Source organism: Lissotriton vulgaris, chromosome 8 (assembly GCF_964263255.1).
Source record: "Lissotriton vulgaris chromosome 8, aLisVul1.2, whole genome shotgun sequence".
NCBI classification, from domain to species: Eukaryota; Metazoa; Chordata; class Amphibia; order Caudata; family Salamandridae; genus Lissotriton; species Lissotriton vulgaris.
The window spans coordinates 1,415,199,181-1,415,212,273 of record NC_141696.1 but is presented as its reverse complement, the minus strand read 5'-3'; the positions used below and the strand labels follow the sequence as shown (position 1 = coordinate 1,415,212,273).

Sequence of the window (13,093 nt, the reverse complement as noted above, 5' to 3'; positions counted from 1 at the left end):
GACCCTCGGTACAAATTCATATCTTCTAACACTCAACCCTAAATTCAAGTGTTTTTGCGTGGGCAGATGAGCTTCTCCATACTAGCATCCAGGCTGTGGTACTCCCATCTGCCAAGACTTTAGCTACCACATCTTACCCTCCAGCCCTAAAACAATGTTGTTTTTATTGAATGTGTGCTCTATAAATTCCCAACACAACTCATTTTATTATTCTTCCCTATGTACAAATTCAGTATTTTCATTTGAATCATACAGTTTAAAATGCAGTACAAGTATAGGACAGATTGTGACCTCTCTTTTTTTTATAATCCCTCTGTACACTTCTATCTACTGTCATGGGGGGCTGGTACTTTCTAGCTTGATAGATTCCCGGGAAGTTGTTTCCCACACTGTTCCTTCTCTCATGCGTATTCAAGGCTGATTGCGACTATCTTACCATTCTGATATGGTGAAGGGAGTTTGGAAAGGCATGTGACCATTCACATGAAGGTGGCAAGCCATGAAAAAGGATTCACTTTTCCCAAGACATGCTTTGGCACTTGTCCTCCCTCCTGCCAATTTACCACTGTGTATTTAGAGGCTTCCATGCTGCCTGGTCCTGTAATGTTTTCCTTGCATGTTCCTTCTCAGTTGGTGATGGACATCCACACCCACAATTGTTGTCAGTCTCTGTAGGTTTGTGTAAGTCTATTTAAATCTTGATGTGTTCAGTTTCTAGGCACAATCCCTTCCTTATAGTGTAGCCAACCTGTTAATATAAAACAGGCACCATGTGTAAACAGGCCACATACGGCTCACACATGCAGTTTCTCTTATGAATCTGGGAGTTCAGTACTGTTCACCAGTAGCCCAGCCTACCTCACAGAAGGACATACCACTGAGTTCACAAATAGTAGTGGTAAGGTGTCACCCATCAACAAAGTGTTCCACCTAACCACCAGCAAATCCAACGCCATTGTCTGTCAACAGAGGGCACACACGCAGAATTGGAATTACATGGCCTGAGAAGCCATGACAAAACAGTGCATTCTTTAAGCAGATGTTTGAGAGTTTTATTGAGGGTGGTGTTTGCGGGAGCTAGACTGATCACTAAATGATCAGTGTTAGGCCTGGCATCCTTGGCAAGGTTCTCCCTTAACTTTTCGCCTTCAAACCTTCTGTTTTGCTGACTGTATTCTTGCTGGCCTTAACACTCTGTGAACTTCACCACTGCTAACCAGTGCTAACGTGCTTGTACTCTCTCCTTAAAACATGGTGGGATTGGCTTACACCCAATTGGCACATTTCATTTAGTTAGCAGCCCTGGTGATATCACACTAGGCATTTATTTGGAAGGCACTGCCCTACCTCCCACCTGCCCCTGAGGCTAAGGTTGTCTTCCTCTCCTCTCACATGATACCTTCTGAACCTGCCCTGCTCTATCTAGAGTCTAGAAACCAAGGGGCATATTATCAACAACAAGCGATATTTATCGCTAAATAAGCTTAGCAACATATTTTTTATCGCCGCGCATCACCAGATTTTATCGCAGAGATAACGTGCTATTAGCAACGTTTATCTCTAAAGCGATAACATTTCCGGCGATAGCGGTGAAATGCGTGAATATCGCTGGTAATCCAGCGATATTCAGGCATTATCGCTAACAGGGTCTTAGCCTGAATATCCACCTCCCATTGGATATACAGGCTAAGAATTGGTCTGAGCAGGCGTTAGGTTTTGGAGATATTTGCGCTTACCGCAAATATTTCCATCGCTACGCCTGCATTGATAATAGGCGATAGCGATGTTAGCGACTGCGTGTTGTCATGGGCAGCCTGGAGGCACTGAGCTGTCCTGCACCTCTCCTCCCTGCAGAGTCCAGTCTCCAAATCAAACACATCATTTATACAGAAAATGGTTTCCTGCTTCGCCGCATGCACAAAGCACGATCACTCCTTTGCACTCACTCTTAGATGCGGGATCATCCATCCACAACATGTAAATTCCCTCTGTAAGTCCCTTTTGCTACCAAGGATGCTCAGTTCAAATCTCTCTTTATAGCTAATGGCATATATGTACCACAATGCAATGTCATGTTAGCAAAAAAGCCAGGACTGGCTAGGGGTGTCTCACATCACAAGGGACCACACGAAGGTTATGTTATATGTACTGAGAATTACATGTATAGACTGTTCCTAAGTGTTATTTCTGAAGTACGCAAACACTGCCTGGCCATACACACACTATGTCAACCTCATAACTATAAGACTTTTGTAAGGCATGGTAGTACTTCTTACAGATGGCAGCATGCTCACACTTGTGGTTTACTGTATTGTTTAATATACGAAAACAACATTTTCACTGCACATTGGTACTAGAATACCCGTAAAATCCCTTTGAAGTAGTGCTGCTTATTGGTCATTAATTAGTAATGTTACCCTTTAACAGGGCCACACACAAATAGCTGAAATATTCCGGTTGGCACTGGGAAGAGACAGAGTCAGACCTAGAGGTAGGTAGTAAGAGCTGGAGGGAGTTAAAACTAGGGAATAGAACAGACAGAGATCAAACAGACAAAAAGTTAACTTCCTCAGCGCGCCCCTTGGAAGGTGGGGGCCCTGAGCAATTGCCCACTTTGCTCGTGCCCTCAAACGTCTCTGATTGTTCAGGTGTTTACAGGTGCAGAATTTGCACCAAACGAGTAGCAAACAACGGGGGAGTTTTTTAAAAGGTCACACAACGCAGCGCCCGCGAGGCTGCGCTGCGTTGCAAGACAGGTAGGAAGGAGGAGAGCGCCATATCTTCAGAGATATGGCTCTCCCCTCCCCTTTCCCTTTCGCCGGCACTGATTTCAGCTCTCCAAGCACACACCTTAGCGCCGCAGCACTAGGATGTAGGAGTGTAGCATAGGTTTTGTACAGGAAGGGTATTCTTCCTACACAAAATACTATGTTAGGCATGATGCAAAGCTTTTCCCTCGTTGCATACGTGCTGCACAGTGCAGCACGCATGGGAAGTGGGAAAAGCACGGAGAAATGAATACATTTCTCCTGTTAGCGCCTCCTTTGAAGGGGCGTTAACTTTTGGCGCAAAACCATGTTTACAAATCTTTGTAAATATGGTTTTGCGTCAAAAGGCATGGGTGGTTGCATGTGAACATCCATGTACCACCCATGTAACTCCCCCTCGGCGCAAAGTGACTCAAAGTAGTGCTTTGCGCTGCTTTGCGGTACTTACAGGGTACTTTCCAGCGCAAAACAAGTTATGCGCTGGAAAGAAAATTGGGAAAAAAATTAGCACTAGTTTGCGTCACTTTTGTGGCGCTAAACCAGCGCAAAACGTATGAGAATGTCCCCCAACGTGTAATCAGAGTTTAATTGTTTTCTGCAGGACCAATTGGTTACTGATGAATACGGAGATATGTAACATATATTGTTGTCAGTATTTTCAAGGGTAACTGGCAAAGCACAAAACACAGCAGCTCGCAAAGGCACAACGTGATTCCACAGAACTGTGAAAAGGCTTTCAAAAATGAACTTGGCGCACCCCTTTTCAGCCAATACAAGAATTTCATTTATTGCCATCTTCGGCTTGCAAATACACTTCTGGCTCAGGGAGAAGAGGCAGTCAGAGATACTTAGGAACAACATGCTTTCTGCTCTCTTTCCTCAATGCCAAGTAATTCAGGTTAAAAGAACCCGCCTTACCGTGGGGCGCGCGCGCATCTCCCGCGGTCCCCTCTCGCGACCCCCGCCTTCAGCAGGATGCGGCGCTGTACAGAACACTCCGTACTTCCTGCAAGGACATGGAACACGAGGACGTCGCGCCTCGCTGCTGAAGTAGGTGCAGAAGAAACCTCACAGCCTCTCCAAGGTCACCTTGTGTGGCTGTGCTAGCCGGGAGTGAGGGCCGTGCGTGGTGGGCGTGAATGTTTGCTGAGTGAGGGGGTGGTGGTTGTCCCGGATAACATTGGGTTGTGCCGCAGAGGTGAGAGTCGCTGTGGAGGGAGTGGGGTAGTACATTAACCAATGCTTTTTTAGAGCCGGTGTTTGCAGGTGGGGGTCACCACTGCTGATCTTTTGGGCACCTGCCTTATTTTTCGTCAACCAACTTTAAAACCAGAGCAAGAGAGAGAAAAAACACAGAAACGGAGGAAAGGAGGAGGAAGAGAAAGACTGTGACAAAGGTAGAAAGTAGGGATGAAAAATAACCCGCAAGAGTGAGATGTAGGGGCAGTGCCTGGCTGTGCATTGAAGAGGCATTTTCTCTCACCACATAAATGGAATCCCTATGTTAGATATATAATTTAGTTCTGTTTGGCATTGCGTTGACTTGAATTAGCGGGACATGGATAAAAACATTCAAATTTGTTCTTTACATGGGCCCCTAAAATAGGTCTTGCCCGGCGCCTCCAAAATCCTTAAAATGGATTAAACATGCAGATATATTTCTTCCAGGACACATTGCTCAGGTGTGCCCTTTTCTAAGTGGATTAACAGTCCTATTAACTATCTGGTCTGAGAAGGAGGCAAATGGGAGCAGCGGGCTGTGAGTGATCAGGGCGGTAGATGGGGTCAGGGCCGGCGCTAGGCATGGGCAGCGTGGGCAGCGGCCCAGGGCCTCGCGGCCAGGGGGTCTCGCGCTTTCAAATGCTTCAGAGTTTGGAGGCCCAGGGGACCCAGGAGGCCTAGGAGGCCCAAGGGATTTAATCAATATCTGCCTGCCTTGGCCTAATCGCTGCATCTGCATGAGGATAGCAGCGATTAGACAGGTAATTAAAGAGCCGTTACGTGTGAAGTGCGCCCTGCCCCTGGTTGAATAAGAAGCAGGATAACCTGCAGGGCGCTAAAGGAAAGATAGAATGACCGCGCCTCACACTGAAAACAGCTCAGCTCACCCAGGACTAGGGAAAGGGAGCACAAAGTAAATGAAAGGGGTGCGAAATACGGAATCAAGTGAGAGGGGGCGGGGGGAGCAGATAGGTGTGATAGCAGCCAGACAAGAGGTGCAGGAAGAGTAGCACAATCAGAATGTAAAATTGGCTGGACTAGGGCTTTCAGTGTGCTGGGTCCCTCGAGTCTTTACCTGGTGGTAAATTAAAATATTCAAACAGGCCCTACCGGACCCTATATTCATGTCCTTTACTTTACCTACAAAAACATTGATCCTGTATCAGCACAATAATTGTATAACACATTGGCCGGGTTGGACATTAGGGCAATCAGGCAGTGTGTAATGGTCCAATCTGCCAGGTTATTATTTGACCTGTTTTTTGGGCTGTTTGTTTGCCTGCTTTATGGTCAGATGAACATGTTTTTAATGTTGATTTTCATGATATTAAAACAAACATCGCCTGCAGCAAAATCAAATTATGCAATCTCTCATACCTTACAAAAAACGTAAACAGCATGTATTTACAAGTTAAAAACTGCCCTAATTTTGACACTTTTCTAGCTAACTAATTCACTAATGGGGCCACTTTTATTTTTGTGCTGGGCCTATTTCCTGACCCTATGAGGTCACTTCCTGTCAGGTTAAATCTTATGCAAATTATAGGGGCCTCGCATGTTCCTATTCTGCCCGGGGCCCCACAAATCCTCGGACCGGCCCTGGATGGGGTGGGTTGCTCTGGAGACCATCAAAAGGTAGTGGAGGCTGGTTTGAGGCCGGGGAAGGAAGCCTGAGGCTGGGGTCGAGTTGCCTCGTACCAGCCAGATTTTCTAGCCAGTGAAACTGGCCGGGCATTCCTGCATTTGAGAAACCTGAGTGCAGGGACACCAGCCAGATATTATTAGGTGGTGCGGTATCCCACGTGAAGTACTGCTCCATCCAACTTCTAATTGGGCCTTAAGTGGTCTATTTCTGCCATATGTGATTGTGCACAGAAATACTCTACAAAAGGTAAACTTGCAGGAAATAAATATGCAGACATATGCAAGTTTGCACAGCAAAGCTTGGTAAACGTTAAGGTTGAAATTGTAGGGAAATATTCTGTATATATGTTCCATCTTGCTGAGTTCTGTTACAATGACAATTACTTTGCAAAGGTCTTCATTACAAGTGTCCCAATAAATTACGATATGTACCGTAGCTCTTATGAGTGGCATAACTAATCTTGGGGGTGGCCTGCAAAGCATAAAGTGGACCCAATCGGGAGCTCTCAAGCCAGGGGCCTGCCACCTATGCACAGTATGGGGGGGTCAATGAAGCTGTCCCCCCCCTCACACCGCAGAGGCTGCAGGGGCTAATGTTGCGCCATTGGCTCCTATGATCTATACTCCATATTTGGAATCACGAAATGTAGGCTTTTTATCACACTAGGTACAAAGGGGCTTATTTACAAGCCCATTGCTATTAATGCGGATCCCTTTCAAGCACTCGGTCTCTCTGCATCTTCTCTCACTTCATTGGTTACCAGAAGCAAACAGAATAAAATTTAAGGCACTTACACTGGCCTTCAGATCTCTGTATGGCACCTGCCCAAACTATCTGAAAGCCCGATTGCCAAGATACACCCAAGCTCGCTCCCTCCGATCCAACAACCGTGTTCAGATTGCAGTTCCTAGAGCAAAAAGAGCTCGGCTGGGAGGACGGACTTTTTCGGCCAATGTGGCGACACTTTGGAACACCCTGCCCCCTGCTCTTCAACAGGCCCCCTCCGAGGTATGCTTCAAGCGTATGCTGAAAACCTGGCTTTTCCCTCAACCGCGCTAGACGCCAACACCCCTAGCCCTCTTGGTCAAAAAATATCTTGTTCTTGTAGCGCCGGGACACCTCCTCGCGAGGTAGCTGTTCGCTCTTTATAAAATTCCGTATTATTATTATTATTATTATTATTATTATTATTATTGCGCCACCGGTGCATCACTTTTTTTGATGCACCGGCGGCACAGCGTGCCTGCCTATATTTACAAGGCCACGTAAAGCCGCCCTGCATGGCGATTCATGGCCTTCTAACTAAGGCTCCCTTTCGTGCATTACTGTGCGTGAAAAGGGTGCTCCATGGGTGTTGCTGTTGGTGTTCCCATGCATCAACCACGGAACCAGACATATTCCCTGATTTACAAAATTTGTAAACCTGGGAATGCGTCCGATTTCTACACCATCTCAGGGGAGGCACAACGAGAAGAAATACCTTTATTTCTCATTGTTTTTCCTTTTTCTAATGCAGCACACATAGAAGAGAAAAACACCTCTCGTGATTGTTTTTGTGCAGGAAGGTTTGCCTACCTGCACAAAAACAATCACCCCTTAATGCAGACACCCTTGCACCTTGGCGCAGGGGGAAAGGACAGTAATGCAGCGTATCTTGTAGAATTCCTAACGTTTTCTATTGACACACGGCAGTGCAGCAGAATATTGTAAATGAGTCCCTGTGTGCAATAAGAATCATATCTCTGGAACAGTTTGGTAGTTCAAGCCTGCTATTATTTATTGAGGGAAAAATACTTGGCAAATACAAGCCCATGCAGATTTTGGTGCAAAAAGTGCCATAGGGATAATTATCGCAAATGATAAATTCTCTCACTGTGTTCCTGTGCGATAGATACCACACCTACAATCGTGCCACTCTTAATGAGGGCCGATGAGGCGAGCAGTATCTCACAATCCTTGAGAGAAGCCCTAGGTGAAACTGCAAACTTTGCAGATTTTGTGGCAGGTAAAAAATTGCAATCTTCAGAAAACTTTCCTACAGGAAACTGTGCTGACCTTCACATCAGCCGGTGACTCTACTCCAGATAATTAGGTTGGGTATGTCTGTGAGAGGGGGGTGTTCCACAGATGAGCAGCCTGGACTCTAAAACCATGACTCTGTGAAGGGCAGGAGTTTAACCTAGTGGGTGTGAGAACACTGCAGTTTACAGCCACAAAGGTGTGACTGAGACACAAAGAACAAGGAAACAAGTGTCCTTCCTGCTAAAGGCGTGTCTACACCACAAAGGCTCTTGAACTTTGGTTTCCTTCCAAACAGGTGAAACCTGCCCAAGACATAAGTGCATATTTAATTTTCCCATCAATAAATGAAAGCTCTTGGTTTTATGGTGTTTACAGTTTTGGCATTGCCACTCATGTTTATCTATATTTATTTATTTATTCTCATTTTATTGGCATTTATACGTGTCTTTGTTTTATTCTGTGAAAGAAATGGTATATTTCTACATTTAACTGATAAATGTACACTTTGATGTATTTTAGGTTATAGTGTTTTACATAGTCATATACAATTAAACAATGCACTCTCCAGCAAGCATTAGCAGCGCACTATTAGCACGCATGCAGATTTGCAGCTTTTTAAAAACTTCTTAGTACATTTTATTCACTTTCTTTCACTCCTTTTGCTCTTAATATGCATGGACAGATACTCAAAAAAGTGCATTTTTAGTATTTCAAACTTTTAGAAATAAATACAGAAAGGGAAACAGGATGTTTTCTGTCTAAGCCTATGTGTAAAACACAATAAAAACAGAAGTTTTGATGCAAACCTGCGCCACGTGTTTCTCTTTGATTTATTTTCTAGCACAAAAATGTTGCCTGAAAGTAACGTAACAAGAAAACATTATTTTTTAGAACCTAAATAAAATAGGGAGCACGGTAAGTAGGGCAGCATGTGTACTTTTAATCAGTACAATTACAAGTTAGCTTATCATAGGTTGGTTCAGGTGCTCACATGAGTGAAAAAGGTGCGTAACGTGACTTAAGTGAAAGTGAAGATACACAAAATATCACAAAAAATAATAAGAAATCGACAGCAGTATGTACAATGAGTGATTTTCATGGGGGGGTCAACGACGTTTCGATCATTTCTAAGTCAAGATCATCATCAGGACAGTGTGAGCAGTTGAAGAAGCGAATCAGAGAAAAGTGGTGTCTGGAGTACTTTATGTAGGCTTAGTTCCTTCAGTGTAGTACTTGGGTGTAGAAGGATGTCTTAATGGTGTATGAGGACCACTATATAAATTACTTGGTTCCAGGTGAGTATTTTAACTTGGGGTTTTGGTTTAGGCTTCGTAGAAGATATATATATTTTTTATATATAGTAATGAAGGTTGTTCAAGTGAGACCCATCCAGTCTCAAATTACTGCTGGGGTTCAGGATTGAATCGCCGTTGTGCTGGCCTGGGAGTAGCTTCCTGCCTCACGCAGCGGTCGCGCTCTTCGCTGCTAAGAGCGCGACCACCGCGTGAGGCAGGAAGCTTGGTGCAGTGTCAAATTTGCTACACGTGAAACCTGAAGATCTTGGCTTTAATCCCTTCTCTGGCAAATTACTTTTCCCTGTGTCTAGACAAGTAAATACTTAAAGTTATAACATCCAACTATAGTTTGTTGTCCAGCAGTATCTACATAAGTGCACCCCTGGTTTTTGTAATCGCGGCTCACCTGCCCCTGCTGCAATAAAGATGTCAAGGGTGCTGTGTTCTAATGGGAGGTTGTTCAATGCTATCATGCATACCTGTAGTGAAATGCATTTTAATTTGACAAACGTTGATACATACTGATGCTCTTGAGTCAATACATCTCTTTAGCGTTTTCTTTTCCATTCCTCTCTCAGATCCTCCTTCCCCTGTGCAGTAAAGGAGCTTGCTTCATTTCCAAATATGGTTGGTTAGAATAAGTGTAATTGATCTGTCAATTACAAATATGGTTGGTTAGATGGATTGTAATGGATCTGTCATTTCCAAATATGGTTGGTTAGATGGATTGTAATTGATCTGTCAATTCCAAATATGGTTGGTTAGATGGATTGTAATTGATCTCTTAAAGTTCTTCTCTTTGCCAGTGACTTCAGTGATTGACTGCTTCTCTCTACAGAATCAATAATCAATAATAGCCAATTACTCAACTAGCCAAGAGTTGGGTGTTCCTAACATTCAGCTAATAAAGGTGAACTTTTTCTTTCTTTTGCAACAGGTGAACTTATGCATTTGCCGCCGTATCTCAGAATGGACTTCTTACTAAACAGAGGAAATCCTAACACGAGCAGAGAAGCGGGGCAGGCCTGCTTGGAACCGCAGAAAAGCCGAACCATGAAACGCCCCACTGTCCTGGAACCAATACCCATGGAAACACCTCCCACACGAGAGGGACCGTCGTGGCAGCCCGGTGCGGCGGGCGCGGCGGCAGCAGCATTGCCTCCACGGGAAGGGACGGAGCTAGGACAGGCGGCTAAAATGAGTAGCTCCCAAGAATCCCTACTGGACTCCCGAGGTCATTCAAAATCCAACAACCCATACGCAAAATCCTACACCTTGGTATAACGAAAAGAGCATGACCGGACAGTGGCTGTAAATACTTACAAAATAAAAAAATAAAATCCAAATCAAAGCTACCTTTTTTACTGAATTCCAATATTTATAAAGAAAAAAAAGAAGATTGCCAAAATATATAAAAAAAAGAGAAATTTACGAACAGTGCAAAGACTTTAGCTTTTATTTATTTATTTATTTTTGTTATTATTTTCTTGTTCCCCAAATCCCTCAAAAAGGTATATGAGAGCTTTATCTGACTGCACATCAATTTTATATTTTTGGCGAGGGGGCAGAATAAAGCTCATGTTTCTGACCTTCACCGGCAATTGCTGTTTTTACTGAATTTCTACGAAGCATTTTGGTGACTGGATACAGCTATTCTGATTGAACAATTCATCACACCAGCTCAAAGATAAAAGTGAAAATAAAAAGCAAAAAATAAATAAAAAAATTCACCGTACTTGTGGATCGAACTGGAACATTGATTCAAAGAAGAAGTCCTTTGTCACGTTTTCACATAGCTTTCCTTTTTTTCAATTAGAGAATGGGATCTTCAATCAATTGTTTCTTTTTTTTCTTTTTCTTTCTGTCGGTAATTAGTTTAAGTGCTGTTGTGGAGGGAATAGATATGTTCCTTTTTTATAGTTAATTTAATGAAACACACTTTGCATTTTGTTCTTTGCGAAATAAAAGGGTCTTCTGCCTTTCATTGTGTTGATTGTTTGGTGTATTTTGGATTGAGTTAATTTAATGTTTTTTAATTTAATCATAAAATTAAATATCTACAGAGAAAAGTATTGTACACATATTTTGCCAGATTTAAGATGGAATATAAGCAAGATCTTATTAGACATTCATATTTGAGGCTCCATAAAAATGTTCAGACTGTGTAAAGTAATTTCATATTGAATATTTTAAAAATATTTTCTATGTTTCACAGATTGTGAATTCTTATTGTTAAAAAAGCATGAGAATTGATTCTAGTTCACATGTGAAGCATATTCGCCGATTTATACATGTGATGCCACTGATTTTCTAAATACAAACATAGAATTTCTTACATTTGTTATGATTTTCCTACATGTATCTCTACTTATGGGCCTCTGCCTGATAGATCAAATCAAAGGTGGTGCTTACAGCATGGTAAAGAGCGTGGAGCACCAAATCCTTAAGGGGGGTTATGAGAAGGAAAGCTTTTTCATTAATTCAATACTTTACTTTCTAAAGTTAAACCTGCAAACAAATTACACTGTTCGTTTTAATTCTTCCACCTTATTCTTTCCAGTTTTCCATTCATTTAGCTTCTTTATGGTCCCTTCCTGCACAAAAACAATCATGCCAATAACACAGACAAAGTTGCACCATGGTGTGGGGTGCCTGCGGTGGTGCTCGGCTGCAGTTTGTGCACCAGTGCTGGCAGAAAGGACAGGAATGCAAAGTATCTTGTAGGTATGGCACATTCCTGCCACTTTCTTTTGACATAGGGCAGCACAGCTGGAAGGCTTGAGGCGCCAAAATATTGTGAATATGCCTCCCTGTTTAACTGTTTGAGGACTTAAAACAGTAGAAGTAGACCACTCATGTCACCGTATCCACTAAATACTCTTCAGATATCTGTTATCGTTCTCACAACTCACGTTTGACTGTTTGAACTTTACATTCATAAGCATTGCCAATGCTAAAATATACCTATCTATACTGCTGGGCCTCTTTTACAAGAGCTGCCGGAGTGTCACTTTTAATGACGCTCCGGTGGCAGAGTCCTCCCAACCATATCTACGAGAGCACGCAAAGTCACCCTGCGTGGCTTTCCATGGCTTCGTAGATATGGTGAAAGGTAATGCAACACAAGATGCTGCGTTGCCTCACTCTGCCTCAGGGATGCGTGCCATGGGTGTTGCAGTGAGTGTTCCCACTCAACGCCCATGGCTTTTGACACATTCCCAGATTTACAGCATAGTGTAATGCTGGGAATGCGTCAACACCCTGCGCCTCCCCAGGGGTGGCATAATGCCTGTGTTTTTGAAGGAAGGTGTTCCTTCCGCCACAAAAACAACCGTATTTCAATGCAAGTATCCTTGCACCAAGGTGCAGGGGTGCCTGCATTGGTGGTAGGCAGCCATCTGTGCACCAGCGCGGTGAAACAGGACAGGAATGCGCTGGATCTCATTGATGCAATGTATTCCTGACCTTTTCTTTTGCCGCAGGGCAGCACAGCAAAGTGACATCCGGTGCTGCCCTGCGTCAAATTGTTGTAAATGAGGCCCTTCATTTTAAAGACACCAGTAGTTAGGTGACATACCCTTACACTCAGTTGCATCACTGTTCCAACAATTTTAAATGAATTGCTCAAAGTAAATCCACCCATAGGGCGTGATAGAATAACATTTAGATACCGCCAAATAAACTATACACATATATCAGAATATGCCAGCAGTTAGGAAAGCAAACATTAAGCACTTTATTGTATTGAAGTGTAATGGAAACAAATATTGTAGTAGGATCAAAACAAATCAAGACACTTTTACTTGGTGATGCACAAATGATAATTAATCACTGAAACCCAGTTTCCACACTGCTATATAGTTTTACGAGTAAACGGTATCTCTGTGCAAATGTAGTGGCCATTTCAATGTAAAATGTGCTGACTATGAATGACTGTGCACAACCTCATGATGCTTTATATACTGCACTCATACCACTATCCTGCTGAATGGATTTGCTATACTTTGTGTGAAGCTAGGATTTTTTACATTCCCTAAGACTTCAGTGATGTAACATTGATGTCAGCACCCCCTGGGATTTTTCACATTCTCTAAGTCTTCAGTGATGTAGCATTGATGTCAGCACCCACTAGGATTTTTTCA

At 43.2% G+C, this 13,093-nt stretch overlaps 1 protein-coding gene across 1 annotated transcript in view; it reads left to right on the top strand.

The window, feature by feature from the left end:
• The window catches only part of DSCAM (DS cell adhesion molecule), a 985,823-nt gene extending 974,893 nt beyond the window's left edge, over nucleotides 1-10,930 (top strand). Inside the window, exon 33 of the mRNA XM_086935432.1 lies at nucleotides 9,889-10,930. Coding sequence (XP_086791558.1) covers nucleotides 9,889-10,235 — 347 coding nt within the window. The 3' untranslated portion in view covers nucleotides 10,236-10,930. The remainder of the gene's footprint in view (nucleotides 1-9,888) is intronic.
• Nucleotides 10,931-13,093: the final 2,163 nt, after the last annotated feature.